Source organism: Mirounga angustirostris, unplaced genomic scaffold, assembly GCF_029215605.1.
Source record: "Mirounga angustirostris isolate CCGP_5_RB_7025 unplaced genomic scaffold, mMirAng1.0.hap1 SCAF_5, whole genome shotgun sequence".
Taxonomy (NCBI): Eukaryota; Metazoa; Chordata; class Mammalia; order Carnivora; family Phocidae; genus Mirounga; species Mirounga angustirostris.
In genome coordinates this window covers 64,334,442-64,351,631 of record NW_026991713.1, presented here as the reverse complement: position 1 = coordinate 64,351,631, position 17,190 = coordinate 64,334,442, and the positions used below count along the sequence as shown (strand labels likewise).

Below are 17,190 nucleotides of genomic sequence, written 5' to 3'. Positions count from 1 at the left end.
GAGGGGCTTCACTCCAACTTGTAAAACTACCTCCTGTTATAATTATGTGATACGTTTGTTTTTCTTTGGATAACGCCAATTAGCAAACCCAAACAACCACCTCAATTACCCAGTGAGTCTAGAATGAGCCTAAGTGTGACAAAACAAATGGTGGTGTCGAGTTCTCTTACTTAAAGACTAGTTACTGTTTATCATGAGAACATGTATGTAATGAGCTGTGTCTGCTTGGCTCTTGCTGGTAGAGTGGTAGGTAACCTCCATCCTCTTCCTAACTGCAGTGCTGGGCCCAAGGGAGACAACATTTATGAACGGTCCACCGTGTTCTGTATACAATGGTGGTCTATTTTCTCTGGATATCACATTTTCATCTGATGATCCATTTAAACCACCAAAGGTTAACTTCCACACCAGAATCTATCTCTGGGATATCAACAGTCAGGAAACCATCTAATTAAAGACAACTGGAATATCTGCTTGTCTATTTCAAAGATTTTGCTGTCATTTTGTTCTTTATTCACAGACTGCAACCCTGCAGATCCTCTGCCTGGAAGCATGGCCATTCGGTATTTGACCAACAGGGCAGAACATGACAGGATATTCAGACCATGGACCCAGTGCTATGCAACGTAATTCACATAATTTGTACGTGGTGTGAAGGAGCAGGGGACATCCTCTCCCTGGGCCATGCATCTCTATATACAGCACAGACTTTGGGTGCATGCTACGCTGACTCCACTCCCTGCGTTTATCCTCTAGAGACTGAGAGACTCCCAAAGATGTAAATGCTCTCAAGAGTAGAGCTTTATAGCTGTAGATTAGTTATGTCTAAGACGTCTGCTTGCAAGTCTTGCTTCTTTGGTGTATCAAAATATATTTTGTGATGTACTAAAGGTCCTGAACTCTACCAAATATTACAGTGCATTTTTGCCTAATTTATTATCTGTATTAAGTTATAAAAGTACCCTTGGATGAATAGGAATTCTGTTATTATATTAAGCCCAGACCTATTTCTGAGTATGTGGAACTAGATCTTCAAATGGCTGTTGTGGAAAATGTTTTACCTCTTACCTTTGTCAGTTTGTAATGAGAAAACTTCCCTTTACCCTGTGGAGCTCAGAGAGCACCTGATATAGTCTCTCAAACACAATAAATATGCTCCTGAAGGCATAGAAAGAAAAGGGGGTTATTGCAACCTTATTTTTGATGGTGGGACATTGGAGACAATATGGGTTGGTTAGGAAATCCATTTTAGGAAGATAAAGGTTAAGCTCTTATAGAAGAGATCCCAAAATACAGTGCCTCAAATAAAATAGAAGATTACTCTTCTCTTAAGTCCAGAGATGTATGGGTAGTCCCAAGTGAAAGGCCCAAGTTCCTTCTATAGTGTTGCTTTGTTATCTCCTAGGTAATAAGTCACCATTCAATCCTCATCCATGGCAAAGGTCGATCATCTGGGACACCTGGGCGGCTCAGTCAGTTAAGCGCCCAACTCTTGGTTTCAGCTCAGGTCATGACCTCAGGGTTGTGAGATCAAGCCCTGCATGGGGCTCTGTGCTCAGCCCAGAGTCTGCTTGAGATTCTCGCCCTCTCTTTCTGCCCCTCCCCCACCTCACACTTGTGGGGGCAAGCACTCTCTATCTAAAAATAAATAAATAAAATATTTTCTTAAAAAAAAGACTGATCATCCCTCCTCAGTACTGCCCTTCCCTTCTATCTTTCAGTAATAGAACTTTTCTGTGTCTTAGACACATGCCTGCTCATGGAATGCAGGGACCACGTTTTCCAGCTCCATGTCCTCAAAGCTGGTTAGCAGTCAAGGAGCTGATAATTGTTGAATCTGGATGATGGATACAGAAGGGTCAATACACTATTATCTCTACTTCTGTATATGTTTAAACATGTTCACAATAAAAAGTTTTTGCCACAATTAAAAATTTGTTTTGAAGTTTTTAATCAATTTGGATTTTATTTGAATTGCAATAAATAAAATAATAAAATAATTTTGGATGACATGATAAATTTTTATTTTCTTCTTTTATAATTAAAATATCTTTAATATCTTTTTTCTTTTCTTAACTTTTTTTTTTTTTAGAGAGAGAGTGAGCCATGGGGTGGGGGGGGAGGGGATGGGCAGAGGGAGAGGGAGAGAGAGAATTTTAAGCAGGCTCCACACTGAGTGCAGAGCCTGATGCAGGGCTCAATCTGATGAAACTGAGATCATGACCTGAGCAGAAATCAAGAGTCAGATGCTTAACCAACTGAGCCACCCAGGCACCCCAGTATCTTTTTTCATTTTTAAAGTATCTTCATTATCTTTTTCATTTTCTATCTTTTATCATTCTATTATTTGTATAATCATAAATATGATTTAAAACATAACAAAATGAGAAGGAAGGGAAATGAGAAGGAAGAAGGATGAAGGGAGGGAAGGAGGAAGGAAATTCCAGGTTTTTGTACCAGGAATCCTCAGAACTCTGTATTTTTATCTTTAGACATCATTGGCCACCCTGGGTCCCCTCTTGTATGATGCAACCCACTGAAACAAGAGTAATTCAGGGAAGGAATAGTTGGCCCTTGGAGACCTTACTCACATTCAGAACAGGCTTCCTGCTTAAGGGCCTCTCCAGGGAGCTCCCTCATTCTCCAAGGTCTAGAGCTGAGATCAAGTCCCTCTGGCCGTTGTTATATGGGAGGCAGAGTCAAGAAGTCTTCCCCTTAGACAGAAAGACTATAGGGATATCTCTTTGCTAAGAACTTCCACCCCTGAATCTTCTAAAGGAAAGACAAAGTTGAGGATAGCCCACAGAAGCCCTAGCCACATCTGGGGTTTTTGTTCCAGTGTTGGAAAAGATGTCATTTGGTTATCATCCACTGAGAGCACCTCTTGTTGGCCTAGGGTGCCCAGGTGAAGACAAATCTCCTCATTCATATCCATCTTCTCCTAAAACTACCCACTCAGGGAACCCGTGAGTGTACAAGCCATGAATAGAGATCAGATCCTCACTTATCTCCTTCCTGAGTTGCTCATCAAAGACAAAGGTGACAATTTTACTTGTTCTGGTCTAGACCAAACCCTATAACTGTACATTTTACCAGGTGTTCTTGGTGTTCTTTTATCTCTCTTATCTCCTCTCTCTCTCTCTCTCTCTCTCTATTTTTACCATCCCTGTGATGCACAGAAGATGGTTCAAGTTTGACTTGGTTTTATCCAAGTCCCCAAGTACCAACTCAGAGAATAGCACAGTCTCCATGGACTTTGATGTAAAGTACTGAGTTTACAGAAAAAACAGTGGACAATGTAGATTCACAGAAACTCTGGAATGGGAAGACCTTGGAGTGGCTAATGTACACAAACCTCAACTCCATTTTGAGGGCTTCCTCCCACCTGGCTTCCATGAAATCAGCACACTCATATACCATTTCTTCTTGGGTTGACACAGAAGTGGAGAAAGGATTTCTATTTAGTACCAGTGGTAACCAAAGAAGATTGTCCCTTAATCTTTAGAATTTCTTCTTTTTTTTTTTAATCTTTAGAATTTCTAAACTGGAATGGACTTCGGAACCATTTAGTCTTCCCGGATTTTTTTAATGAGAAACTCAAGTGACTTACTCTTGAACTTACTGTGGCAGAGAAAAGTCTTGCACCATCATTAGGTATCACAATACCCCTATCAATCATTCATTCATCATGGTCTGTCAGCCAGATAGTCAGCCAAAATGTTCATCACTTATTCACTGTGCCAGTCAGCCCTCCTGTGGTTTGAGCTCAGTTCCTTTTGGAACTAGAGAACAGCACTTCTCAGTGCTCTGGAGTCTACTCCCAAATGCTTTCCTTTCCTTCTCCAGTCTGGATAATCTCTGTTCTCTTCTCTGTCCTTTCTAGGTCAGATTGTCTACATTCTTCTTTCCCACCTTCTCCACCTTGGCCAATAGCTTCTTGCCCTGAGCCGAGAAGGACTAAGGAGGTCTGACATGGAAGGGGTGTGGCTGCTACACAATCTGTCCTGGATCAACAGTGAAGCTTTACTCCCAATCCCTCATCCCCAGGCATGCTCTGAGACTGATAACCCATGTGATCATTCTTTTCCATTCTTGTCCCTCTGAAAGGAGAACTTAAATGCTCTGTGGAAATTGGCAACATAACCACAGTCACCACATTTGTCCTCCTAGGACTATTCAACAACTCTCAGATCCAGGCTGTGCTCTTTGTGCTCTTCCTGGGGATTTACCTCCTGACCCTGATGGGGAACCTGACAATGCTGCTGGTGATCAGAGCTGATTCTCACCTCCACACGCCCATGTACTTCTTCCTGAGTCACCTCTCCTTCCTGGATGCTTTCTATTCCTCAGTCATTGTGCCTAAACTGCTAGAGAACCTTCTTTCCAAGTGGAAGACTATATCCCCCCTTGAGTGTTTCACCCAGATCTCCTTGGTCATATTTTCCGGGGCCGCTGAAGCTTGCCTCCTTTCAGTCATGGCTTATGACTGGTTCCAGGCTGTGTGCCACCCACTGTTGTATGTGGTGGCTATGAACAAGAAGGTATTTACTGGCCTGGTGGGAGCATCGTGGACCATAGGAATGGGGACTGGCCTGGTTAACGCATCCTTCTGGCTCAGCAGCACTTCTGTGGCCCCAATCTTGTCCGCAGTTTTGCCTGCGAGCTTCCCCCAGTGCTCCTGCTGACCTGTTCGGACCCCTATGTTAGTGTTGCCTCCATCCTGACCACCATGGCTGTCCTGGGCCTTGGTACACTTGTCTTATTGCTGGGCTCCTACACTCGTATCATCATGACAGCCCTGGGAATCAACTCTGCCATGGGTCAGAGCAAGATCTTTTCCACCTGCTCTTCTCATTTTCTTGTGGTCACCATCTTTTATGGTTCAGGAGTTTTCAGGTATGTCATACTATAACCTCCTAAATGTAAATGTAGGATATCCCTTGCCCTAAATTAGCCTTGGTCTTGCAAAGTAGTAGGAAAATGACTGTACTGGAATTCAGAAGGCCTGGGTTCTCGTTCTGGCTCTCCTGTGGACTGGCTGTGTGAGCTATAAAAAATCCATTTTCTTTCTCAGGTCTCAATTGTCTAACTCTGAAAGATGAGCATATACAAGGACTAGAGATTTCCTACTTTCATTAATTTATGATTAATAGCTCTCAAAAGGAAATCAGAGAGCCCTTGGTAGATTTTTATTCAGTGCTAGACAAAACAATAAAACATATCATTCTTGAAACAGATGACATCTTTTTTTCCTACTGGAAGATGATGTCTCCAAAGCTTACTTGTGCTATAACTATTTATTGGGCACCTACTGTACACCAGCTGCTTTTACATGCTCAGGCTCAATTTTAGTATGTAGCATACTACAAGAGAAATATTATTAACCCCACTTTCAGGTAAGGACCTTAAGTTTCAAGAGTAACCAGGTAATTTCTCAAAGTTCCCAGAACAAGTTAGTAATGGAGCCATAGTATAAATCAAGTCTCACTGACTTAAAACATCAAGCTCTTTCTTACCATACGTCTTTCAAACATAAACAGCTCTAGCTGACAAGTCCCCACTTACTAGGAGCAGAATAATTAATGGCCCATGGTGTCTACTAGTGAACTGGAAATGGATTTATACAAATTGCTCCGTACTTCTCTCACCTGCTTGTTACTTGAAGGGAAGGCAAGGGTGGAAAAGAATGATAAGGAATAATCCAGAAGCGCCCACGTGAGGCTGTGGACAAAGCTCTTTATCTCTCTCTGTCTCATTTTCCTCATATACCAAAAGGAGACGATAAGATTGCTCTTACCTACTTCACAGAAATGTTAGGAGGGATAAATTAGATGAAGAAAAATGACAGTAAAATGAATATCTTTTTAAATTGAGCACACCAGAACCCACAAAGAACATTCCACTGATGATGGCCCTGTTGCAAAATAATAATAATAATAATAATAATAATAATAATAATAATAATAATAATGCTTCTTTAGGAAATACTCCCATGAGACACAACAAAATGTACCCCAAAATTAACCTTATTATTTTGGAATCAAATCTTGTGCTTAACATACGTTTATCTTCCACTTCCATTTATCAAGCTTGTCTTCTTTTCTAAGCCAAGAAAAATGTACATAAAAGGACAAATGTTTGTTCCATTAGCATTATATAAAATAACATGCCATGACTGAAGGTAATTCCCAGAACCATAAATGTTGGGAACAATGACAGCATTATTAGAGTAAGCATACACTTTGGCAAGAAAAAATCCTCACAAATGCAAACATACAGTTGTATATACAGGGAAAAGGAGAAAAAAAAATCCTTCCATCTTTATCATAACTATCAAGAAAAGATGTTTTGAAGAGTATGAAGTACTAGAGAAATGCATGAAAGTATTATTAGTTTTATTCTAACCTGCAGCACTTGATGTGCTACAGAACTTTCTTTTTTCTCAGGGCAGCTCTTGTAAGATAAATCATGTTTGGAGACATTTGAAGGTAGAAATGACTGACTTCTCACTGTTCACACAGATGCTGCTACCGCTGTTAGTTGATTCAGCTCTAAGGACTCTCTTTGCAAAGTCTCTGGTATGGGATGGACCGTGGTTGCCAACAGTATTGTGGCCACTGTTCTGAGCTCAGTTTACTCCTTTGTGCCGTTCCCTTCAAGGTACATGACCCCAGCATCTGGCTCAGCCCTGGAGCAAGTACTCTCTGTGCAGTACAGTGTGGTGACCCGCTGCTAAACCCCCTCATCTACAGTCTGAAGAACCAGGAAGTGAAGGCAGCTCTCAGGAAGGTGCTGGCCAGGAAGCCCAAGCTTACCTTCTAACCCAACTCCACTGCATCCTCGTAACAGGAGAAACAGTTGTGCAACAGAAGAGAAGGCAGGAAGAGCTATCACCGGCTATCTCAACGTTCCTCCTTTTCCAACAGAGAAGCATTAGTTCCTCTGACCCCAGTGTCCTCCCCCAATGAATTGAGATGGGAAAACCCCCATGGAACATATGACACCTATCCACAGGGGGGCCCAAGAAAATTCTCACAAAAGCAGTTTGGAGGATCCCAAAAAAACTAAAAACAGAACTACCATATGATCCAGTAATCCCACTTCTGGGTACTTATCCAAAGGAAATTATATCTAGATGTCAGAGGAAAGTAGCATGGAGGAGAAATTGGGATGGAAAGGGAGAAAGAGAGTCCATATTGTTGGGCACCATTCTGAGTCTTCTTCACACAGAGTGCCATGAAAGGGGTGCATTCTGATGGCCCTTCCTGAACCTCCCCACCACTCACCTGAGCCTGGACAGCTTCAGATTCCTGCCTGGTTCAAGTCTTGTTCCAGGCCTACGGAAGGAGAAGGAGTTGGAGAAAGCAGAACAAATTCTCAGTTGCCATCCCAACTCACTTTCAGCTCCCACACATGTTCTCAATAAGAGAACAACACTTTCCTGTCCTGCTTCTACCAAAGGCCAAGAGGTCTGCATCAGTCAAGACTACTTCCATGCCAGCTCCCTGGCTTCTCTCTTTTCTTGATCCTCTGATCTTCAGGCTAAAATACTCTCTGAAAATGAATTTGTTGTCAGTTTCCCCTAGCAAAGTCCTCTTCTGATTACATCCTCATATATGGTACACCCACAGGTGACATTTCCTGGTCTTCTCTGCAGAATGTAGACTGGAGCAATGAGACTGAGCACAAGTCCCAACCTTACTTGCATTTCTGCTCTGGCCACTTGTTGAAGCAGGTCCCTTATATTTCCAGAGCATTTGCCTTCCTGAGGGGTAACTAAGGCAGAGTAATAAGTAAAAAGTAGATATGTGAGCTCAGTGGGAGGACTGGCCATCTCACCCTGCCCTCCCACACATACCCATACAAAGGGGTCACTCTTAAAACCTGTAGAATTGGGTAAGTCCTTTTGGCCCATAATTAGGAAGGAAAGTATGTATACTCCTGGGACTTGCATCATCACATTGTCTTTAAATTCACACTAAAATCATGTCATGAATACCAAGTTATTTCCTCAGAGTTTCTTTTCATTAAGTATAGGGGAAGGATGGCCTCCCACCCCTATCATGGCCCTATAGGTCCCTAAACAGGCCATAGGGACTTCATTTGGGAACTGCTGTCTCTGAGACAAGAGAAGTATGGTCTGACTGCCTAAAGCCCCAGCAGGTATAGGGGTAGGAGGAGTGTACTCAGCTATACTAGACATCTAAGGAAGGCAGGAAGAAGACAGGAAGTAGAAGATAACTCACCTTATTCAAAAATGTAGTAATTTATTTTTTCTTCAAGTTTTTATTTAAATTCCCATTAGTTAACATACAGTGTAACATTAGTTTCAGGTGTAGAATTTAGTGATTCATCACTTACATATAACACCCAGTGCTCATCACAAATGCCCTCCTTAACCCATCACCCATCCCCCCATCCACCTCCCCTCCTATAACCCTCAGTTTGTTTGCTATAGTTAAGAGTCTGTTTCCTGGTTAGCCTCTCTCTTTTTTCCCCCATATGTTCATCTGTTTTGTTTCTTAAATTCCATATATGAAAGAAATCATGTGGTATTTGTCTTTCTCTGACTTACTTATTTCACTCAGCATAATACTCTCTAGCTCCATCCACATCATTGCAAATGGTAAGATTTCATTCTTTTTTGTGGCTGAGTAATATTCCATTGTGTGTGTGTGTGTGTGTGTGTGTATCACATCTTCTTTATCCATTCATCAGTAGATGGACATTGGGACTCTTTCCATAATTTGGCTATTGTTGATAATGCTGCTATAAACATAGGGGTGCATGTAACCCTCTGAATTAGTATTTTTGTATCCTTTGGGTAAATACTAATAGTGCAATTGCTGGATCGTAGGGTGGTTCTATTTTTAATTTTTGAGGAAATTCCATACTGTTTTCCAGAGTGGCTGCACCAATTTGCATTCCTACCAACAGTGTAAGAGGGGTCCCCTTTCTCTGCATCCTCACCAACACCTGTTGTTTCCTGTGTTGTTAATTTTAGCCATTCTGACAGGTGTGAGGTGATATCTCATCAGAGTTTTGATTTGCATTTCCCTAATGATGAGTGATGTTGAGCATCTTTTCATGTCTCTGTTAGCCATCTGTACAGAAATGTGGTATTTTATTTTTTTCTTTAAAGATTTTATTTATTTGAGAGAGTGAGAGAGAGAGAGAGAGAGAGCACAAGTGAGGGAGGGGAAAGGAGCAAAGGGAGAGGGAAAAGCAGGCTCCCCACTGAGCAGGGAGCCTGATGGGGGCTCAATCCCAGGACCCTGTGATCATGACCTGAGCCAAAGGCAGACTCTTAACCAACTGAGCCACTCAGGCACCCAGAAATGTGATACTTTAAATTGGAGTTTTGGAATGCTGGATTGTCAAAGCAGGAAGGGATATCAAAAAAACCACCTAGACTAAAAACCCTCCTTTTAAGACAAAGAAATTGAAGTACAAAGGACAGAGATGACATGCCCAGGTTTGCACCATCAATGAGTAGCAAAAACAGACTTTAGGACTTAAATCTCCTGATTCTTCTCCTTTCACATTTCTCATAATCATTAGGATAAATTTCCTTTAAAAATAAGCAAAGCAGGGGCACCTAGTTGACTCAGTCAGTAGAGCATGTGACTGTTGATCTCCAGGTTGTGAGTTCCAGCCCCACGTTAGGTGTAGAGATTACTTAGAAGTAAAATTTTAAAAGAAAAAAAGTCAAAGTAGCAAGAAGGAGTAATTGAGTACAGGGTTCAAACCAAAAGGTCCAGGTGTCCAGATTCTTCAATTGCTGAGCTGACTGTAAGGGTCCTGTGATCCTCTCACAGCACTTTGTGAAGGATATTTCCTTATCTCAAGAGTAAGGAAATCCCTCAATCCATTCAAATCACCCATTTCAGATTCTTGGCACCCCTGTCCTTGCTGTCCTTCTCCCACCCCACATCTCCACCAGTCAAAATACAACCCATACTTCAAAACCAGCTTAACTGCCACTCCTTTTGTGAATCCTTCCTTGATCTCTTTTTCCCACAGCACTCCCCCCCCAATATAAAGTATCCTTTCTCTTATGAATGCTTGAAGAACATTTTTAACCTCTCTCATGATGCATTATTCCTTGTATTATAATTATTTATCAATGTTTATCTTATCTTTCCTACTAGTCCCTGAGGGAAGAGACCCTTTTGCCAATTTTTTACTCCCTCTATAGTTCCTTGAATATGCTAGATGATCAATAAGTTTGTTGAATTGAATTGGTACAGAAGGTAAACTCCATCTTTCTAAGTTCATCCTATATCCTCTTCAGTAGAAATGGGAGGTAACTATGACCTACAGTTTCAGTGTCCACCCACTCATGCTATTTCCTCCTCCTCCCTCTGGGAAGAAAATACAGCCAGCCACTCAAAATCAGGCCCTTTATTCAAGACAAAGGTGGAATCCATTATTGTAGTGAAAGTGCTATTGGAGGGCACTGAGCAAGGGTCAAAAGTCCAGTGTACCAGTCATGCATCGCTGGAGAATAGTTTTCAAGTGTCCAATGGTGTCACTACACGGCTCAGGACTCAGAGACAAATCAGCTTCAAGGGGGAAGAAAGAAGCAAACTGAGGTAGCCTTAGGGAAGAGGCATTCCAGGAATATACAGAGGGCAGAAGCAGCAATGACAGCAGGCACTCACAACTTCTCACAGTGCCACTGTTCCAGCTTCTCAGAGCAGAGTGGTTTATGGGCCAACCTGATAATGGAAAAGGAGACAGGACAAGTTGGCTGACTGGATCTTAACTCGGACTTCCATCTAGCTTTACCCCCAGGAGGGCCAAGGTGGTAAAGTGTGGATGAAAATTAGAGAAAGATTTCCTAGCCAGATGGCAAGGGACACTGAGCCACCTAGTGGGGTAGGGCCCACTTTTAAAACTTCAAGAAAATTGTAGGGCTGGTAAAGACGCAAATGGTATCAAGGGCTTATTTCAGGGTCTAGGACTAAAAGAGCAGAAATAGATGTCCATGTCCAAGTGAAAGGAGCCCTGGGTCTCAGCCCTCTATTCCCTATGCTTATTAGGAATTTAGCTAAATAGGAGTGTCATGAGGGAGGGTTGGAAAATTGGAAACCTGAGTCTGCTTAATGAGTTTTGTTTTGGAAACTACATTCTAGATTAAATGGCCAAGAGATAGAAAGAGAGGGCAGTGGTGCTAGACTAAAGGAGTGAGAAAAAGAAGGGGAAGGGAAAAGTAGAAAATAGAATTGGGATTCACCAGTAGTCAATTCCTTCCTTATCCAGAATCTTCTTGGCACAAATCATGTCATCAGTAAGGTCATCATCCAGGAACTCTGGCAGGAGTTACAGGGACAGGAATGTGAGAACTAAGTATTACCCAGAAAGATAATGAGTTCCCTCTTCCCTGGATCTAGTAAGTCTGGTCCTTCTATGAACTGGAGACTTATGCTTGTTGCCTTTCTATATGAGAAAGCCAATACAGTAATGCCCCCCACCCCAGATAAGGGCTCTCTTCACTTCTCTTGGGTGTCTTCAGAAGAATTATCAACTTCATCAACTCTGAAAATGTAGGTATCAGACTTCAAGATTTTCAGACAGCTAAGATCATCTACTTCAGGGAACTGCCTGGGGCTCTGGTGAACATGAAAATTCTAACAGCCTTTTACTCAGTACTGTCAACTCAAGCCCCACAGTTGAAGGCAGTGAAGCCAGAGGTGTGCTTGATACCAAAAATGAGATTACCCAAGGGGTAGGCTCTGGAAAAACAGAGGAACAGAGTAAAAGAGGCTACTCACTGTCACAGGAGATGTCACAGATGTTCCTTGACTGAAGGATCTGGTTGTCCCTGCACCAACATTTATTGTTGATCTGGAAGAGTCCATATTCTGTGCTGCCATTGTTACTGACTATGGTTTGTGTATCATAACCACTGGTATGAAATATAGTACAGATCCCTGAGGAAAAGATGAAAAAGAGGATGACAGAGGTGTCCAGGCATGACATTTATAGCATAAATGAGGACCTGTTTTACCAGATGTAGAAAGGCTCTCTAGCCAATCTCCAAATATGGCAAAGCACAAAGTATCTTGACGAGATGAAGAGCTCCAAAAAGGATCAGACAATAAGAGAAAGGGAAGATACATGAATAAATGTAATAAAAGAGTAAACAGATTAGCACATAAGAGGATTATTAGATAATTGAATAAAAGTGGAGAGGAAAAGGAGAGTGGAAGAGAGAGGCAGATGAAGCAAGGCAGCAAGGAACTCACACTCAGGCAAAGCAATGCCTCCAAAGCCATCCATGTCTTTCAGCACCTGGGACAGCTCACATTTTGTAAATTGCTTTGCCTGAATGGCAGGAAACATGATGCCAACCAGGAGTAGAGAGACAAAGGACATCATTTTGGCTGCCCCCAAGAACCTGAAATGGGGGCACCACACAGTTTCACCTCCTTTTATATGTGGAGAAAGCCTCAGGGGCCCTGGCACCAAGCCCTACATCCAGGAAGAAGATGAAGAGAGACTGGTCATGCCAACACAGAAACACTAAGCCTGCCAAACTTCCTTCCATACTTTGACCCTGTTTTTCCTACTCCTCCCCTAATCTCTAGTCCATACAAGTATTGTTTTCTGCCCAGAGTTTCCAAACATGAATCTCTTCCCATTTGGCTTTTTTGTACTTTTGTTTCTTGTAGATTTGTTTCTAGGAAGCAGGATGTGCCCAGCCTACTTCAGGAACAGAGGAGGCTTCAGGGATAATATGAGTGAGGCAATCAGAAAATAAAATAAGAGTCCATGGCCAAAACCCCCTTCCCCTACAGACATACAGAATATGGAAAAAGAGTGTATGTCATTATATGCCATAGTCCCAAGATCAGAGTTGGCACTTGTGCAGTCAACCCAGGCATGGAACAAAGCCCAGGAAGAGTCCCTTGATATGGTGGTTCATGACTGGGGGCTCAGTCATAGGGATAGGCTATAGCAACACAGACTATAAGAATCAGATATAACTTGGATCCAGAGACTTCATACTTCAGGGAAACAGAGAATTTGAAAAGTATGTATGACAGTATCTAGCTATCCTATGAGCTATTATCAGGCTCTCCACCCCCAACCACCACTACCACTAAATAGCTAGATACTACATTGATGTTAATTAAGACATTATGTAAATCCAAAATTAATTTGTAGATTTGTTCATGGGTATAGAAATTTATAGACAGCCTCAGAGTTGATCACAGAAGGTTAAAAAGAGAGTAACCCAAGCCAGTGGAAAGATAGGACTTTGAACACTTTAAGGTTGGACTAGGATATATCTAGAACCTATAAAACAAGATTCTGGATGTGAGCTTTTCAAGATCAGTGCCCCTAAGCAAATAGAGTTAAGGGTACTAGTTCTGAATAATTACTCCACCTTGCTGACATCAAGCTTCATGTCATGGTGCCAATGGCTGTAAGCCTCCTTCATGGCAGGGCTCACTCTCTTTATTTCAATCTCTAAACCTGATTTCTTATATCGCAGTGGGTATCCAACTAGTTAAGACCTCCAAACTGAAGGTATTCCAAACTGTTATATCCTACAACTCTTCAGAATCAGGGCAAACTCCTCTGTTTGTTTGTTTGTTTGTTAAGATTTTATTTATTTATTTGAGAGAGTGAGCACATGAGTGGGGAGAGGGAGAGAAGGGCAGAGAGAAGGAGACTCCCCACTGAGCAGGGAGCCTGATGTGGGGCTTAATCCCAGGACCCTGGGATCATGACCTGAGCTGAAAGCAGATGCTTAACCGACTGAGCCACCCAGGTGTTCCAAACTCCTCCCAGTTTTATCTGGTCTTCTATATCATGGATAATCAGTATATGAAGTAGCATGAGTGAAAAGAATGTAGAGGATCTTGGTGCCAAGAAAGATGAGCAGAAAGTCCTGATAACAAAGAGATACATGTTCAGAAACACAGAGAAATGTTGCTAATGCATTGGAGGCATTGGAGGGGTGCATGAAGGACAAGAATAGGAATTCTATCACACACTAAGTATGGTTGAGAATATGGCTGTGAGTAGAGGAGGACCTTGAACCATATGAAAGAGGGACAGATAAAGAAAGCTAGTCCTGAGGATTAGTCTTTCCAGTAGTGGAGTCTGGTGTAAAATGCCTCCTGTGATAGACTGTGGACTAAGTATCTGTGATAAACTAAAATGGTGGGCCAAAATATCAGAATCACAGGGACTTACCATGCTTCCAGCCAAGTCAAGACTTCTGGCAACAGCCTGCTTGCCTATAATTTGGTTGTATCTCTGCCCTTCCCTGAAGAAATAAAAAGCAGTATCCAGATCTGCACAAGTAAGCACAGAAAGTAAATGTGCCTCGGGCAAGAGGAACCATTATTTCCCTAGAAATGTTTGTAAAAAAGCATATCTGGGGGTCATCTGAAGAAGAAGATGGAAGATGTCTAATGGAAACAATTACAAACATTCAGACAAAGATGTAGATTCTTGGTGATAGACCAAAGAAGAACAACAAACAATGACCACAGTACTGAAAGAAGAAGCATATGGAAAGACATCAGCACAGCTAATGGAGGAAAGCTCCAGTCAAGATCTCCCTTTCCAGACAGGTAGGGTGCTCTGTGTGCAGGCTGAGATCTGAATCAAGACAGTGAGGAGGCATTTACAACACATGGATTTTTCAGAAATATGCTAGGAAGCTATGTTCATTCTCTCAGATGCTATGGTAAAAATCAGGTTTCTCAAACCAGTCTTATTTGGAGGACTTCTAGAGATTAAGAAATCAAAAGCATCTGCTTCAAAACACATTTGGCAGTTGCCATCCAAAACTGTAGTTTGCAGATGAGTGCAGGACTACCTTTTGGGGGAACACCCTCCACACCCTTGATCTACAATAATATTGATCATTACTTCTTCGGGTTAATATACTCACCTTCTTCTACTTCCTCCCATAATCCAGGTAAAATATCATTAGGTGGACAATGAGGCTAGATCTTGCCCTTGACACACAAATTTCAGACAAATTCTTAATTGAATTAGAGAGTTATTTAAAGCAAATAAAATTTGGAAAGGGAGTGATTTCTACTGGTGCTTTTCTTTTGGGGTTGCTTGTGCAAAAATCTTTGTAAAGTCACATAGCACTATGGATTCACATTCTGTTTCTGGACCGAAGGCCTGCTCTCAATTTACATAGCATTGTTTTGAATTGTTGTATTTGTATTACTATTTCTATAACTGCTCTTGGTTTAAAAGAACCAATTCATTTTTTATTTAAATTCTATTAATATATAGTATATTATTAGCTTCAGAGATAGAGTTCAGTGATTCATCAGTCTTATATAATACGAGGTGCTCATTACATCACATGCCCTCCTTAATCTCCATCACGCAGTTACCCCATCCATCCACCCCTGTCTCCTCCAGCAACCCTCAGTTTGTTTCCTATGATTAAGTCTCTCTAATGGTTTGTCTCCCTCTCTGTTTTTGTCTTGTTTTAGTTGTCCCTCCCTTCCCTTATGATCCTCTGTTTTGTTTCTTAAATTCTACATATGAGTGGGATCATATGATAATTGTCTTTCTCTGAGTGACTTATTTCTTTAGCATAATACCCTCTAGTTCCATCCACATCATTGCAAATGGCAAGATTTTTTTATGGCTAAGTAGTATTCCATTGTATATATATACCACTTCTTTTTTAAAAAAGATTTTATTTATTTTTGTGAGAGAGAAAGAGAGAACATGAGCAGGGGGTGGGGGTGGCAGAGGAAGAAGCAGACTCCCCGCTGAGCAGGGAGCCCAATATGGGACTCAATCCCAGGACCCTGGGATCATGACCTGAGCTGAAGGCAGACGCTTAACTGACTGAGCCACCCAGGCACCCAATATACCACCTCTTCTTTATCCATTCATCTCTCAATGGACATCTGAGCTCTTTCATAGCTTGGCTATTGTGGACACTGATGCCCTTTTGGATCACTACTTTTGTATCTTTGAGGTAAATACCTAGTAGTACAATTGCTGGGTCATAAGGTAGCTCTGTTTTCAACTTTCTGAGGGACCTCCATACTGTACTCCAGAGTGGCTGCACCAGCTTTCATTCCCACCAACAGGGTAAGAGGGTTCTCCTTTTTGTGCATCCTCACCAGCTTTTGTCATTTCCTGACTTGTTAATTTTAGCCATTCTGACCAGTGTAAGGTAGTATCTCGTTGTGGTTTTGATTTGGATTTCCCTGATGCCGAGTGTTTTTGAGCATTTTTTCACATGTCTGCCATTTGTATGTCTTCTTTGGAGAAATGTCTGTTCATGTCTTCTGCCTATTTCTTGATTGGATTATTTGTTCTTTGGGTGTTGAGTTTGGTAAGTTCTCTATAGATTCTGGATACTAGCCCTTTATCTGATATGTCATTTGCAAATATCTTCTCCCATTCTGTTGGTTGTCTTTTGGTTTTGTCAACTGTTTCCTTTGCTCTGCAAAAGCTTTTTATATTGATGAAGTCCCAATATTTCATTTTTGCCTTTGTTTCCCTTGCCTTTGGGGACTTGTTTAGGAAGAAGTTGTTATGACCGAGGTCACAGAGGTTGCTTCCTGTGTTCTTCTCTAGGATTTTGATGGATTCCTATCTCACATTTAGGCATTTCATCCATTTTGAGTCTATTTTTGTGTGTGGTATAAAGGAGTGGTCCAGTCTCATTCTTCTGCAAGTGGCTGTCCAATTTCCCCAGCACTATTTATTGAAGAGACTGTCTTTTTTCCATTGAATATTCTTTCCTGCTTTGTTGAAGATTAGTTGACCATAGAGTTGAGGGTCATTTCTGATTTCTCTATTCTGTTCCATTGATCTATGTGTCTTTTTGTGCCAGTACCATGCTGTCTTGATGATTACAGCTTTGTAATAGAGCTTAAAGTCCGGAATTGGGATGCCATCAGCTTTGGTTTTCTTTTTCAACATTCCTTTGGCTATTCAGGGTCTTTTCTGGTTCCATACAAATTTTAGGATTGTTTGTTCCAGCTCTGTGAAAAAAGTTGATGGCATTTTGATAGGAATTGCATTGAATGTAGAGATTGCTCTAGGTAGCATAGACATTATAACAATATTTGTTCTTCCAATCCATGAGCATGGAATGTTTATCCATTTCTTTGTGACTTCCTCAATTTCTTTCATGAGTGTTCTATACACTCTGAGTATAGATCCTTTCTGTACAGA

The 17,190-nt window shown here is 41.5% G+C and overlaps 2 protein-coding genes across 2 annotated transcripts; one reads left to right on the top strand and one right to left on the bottom strand.

Annotated features, from left to right (window-relative positions):
* Positions 1-2,981: 2,981 nt before the first annotated feature.
* Positions 2,982-6,822, top strand: LOC123839563 (olfactory receptor 8S1). The gene is given in 5 exon segments (XM_045869164.1): positions 2,982-3,039; positions 4,108-4,599; positions 4,602-4,896; positions 6,661-6,722; positions 6,725-6,822. Coding segments are annotated over 5 exon segments (1,005 nt in total).
* Positions 6,823-10,389: 3,567 nt separating this feature from the next.
* Positions 10,390-12,384, bottom strand: LALBA (lactalbumin alpha). Its single transcript, XM_045868409.2, has 4 exons — positions 12,252-12,384; positions 11,778-11,936; positions 11,240-11,315; positions 10,390-10,721 (listed from the first exon to the last, which is right to left on the bottom strand). Exons 1-4 carry the CDS (start codon positions 12,382-12,384, stop codon positions 10,661-10,663), a joined length of 429 nt encoding a protein of 142 aa, XP_045724365.1. The 3' UTR covers positions 10,390-10,660.
* Positions 12,385-17,190: the final 4,806 nt, after the last annotated feature.

Bases quoted from the DNA above. Each gene is read 5' to 3' on its own strand.
- LALBA (XM_045868409.2), bottom strand. From the start codon at position 12,384: ATGATGTCCTTTGTCTCTCTACTCCTGGTTGGCATCATGTTTCCTGCC. The intron at 11,316-11,777 runs GTGAGTAGCCTC...AACTCCTGCCAG, and splicing joins CTGTGACATCTCCTGTGACA to AGTTCCTGGATGATGACCTT. The intron at 10,722-11,239 runs GTGAATCCCAAT...TTCCATTATCAG, and splicing joins AAGGAAGGAATTGACTACTG to GTTGGCCCATAAACCACTCT.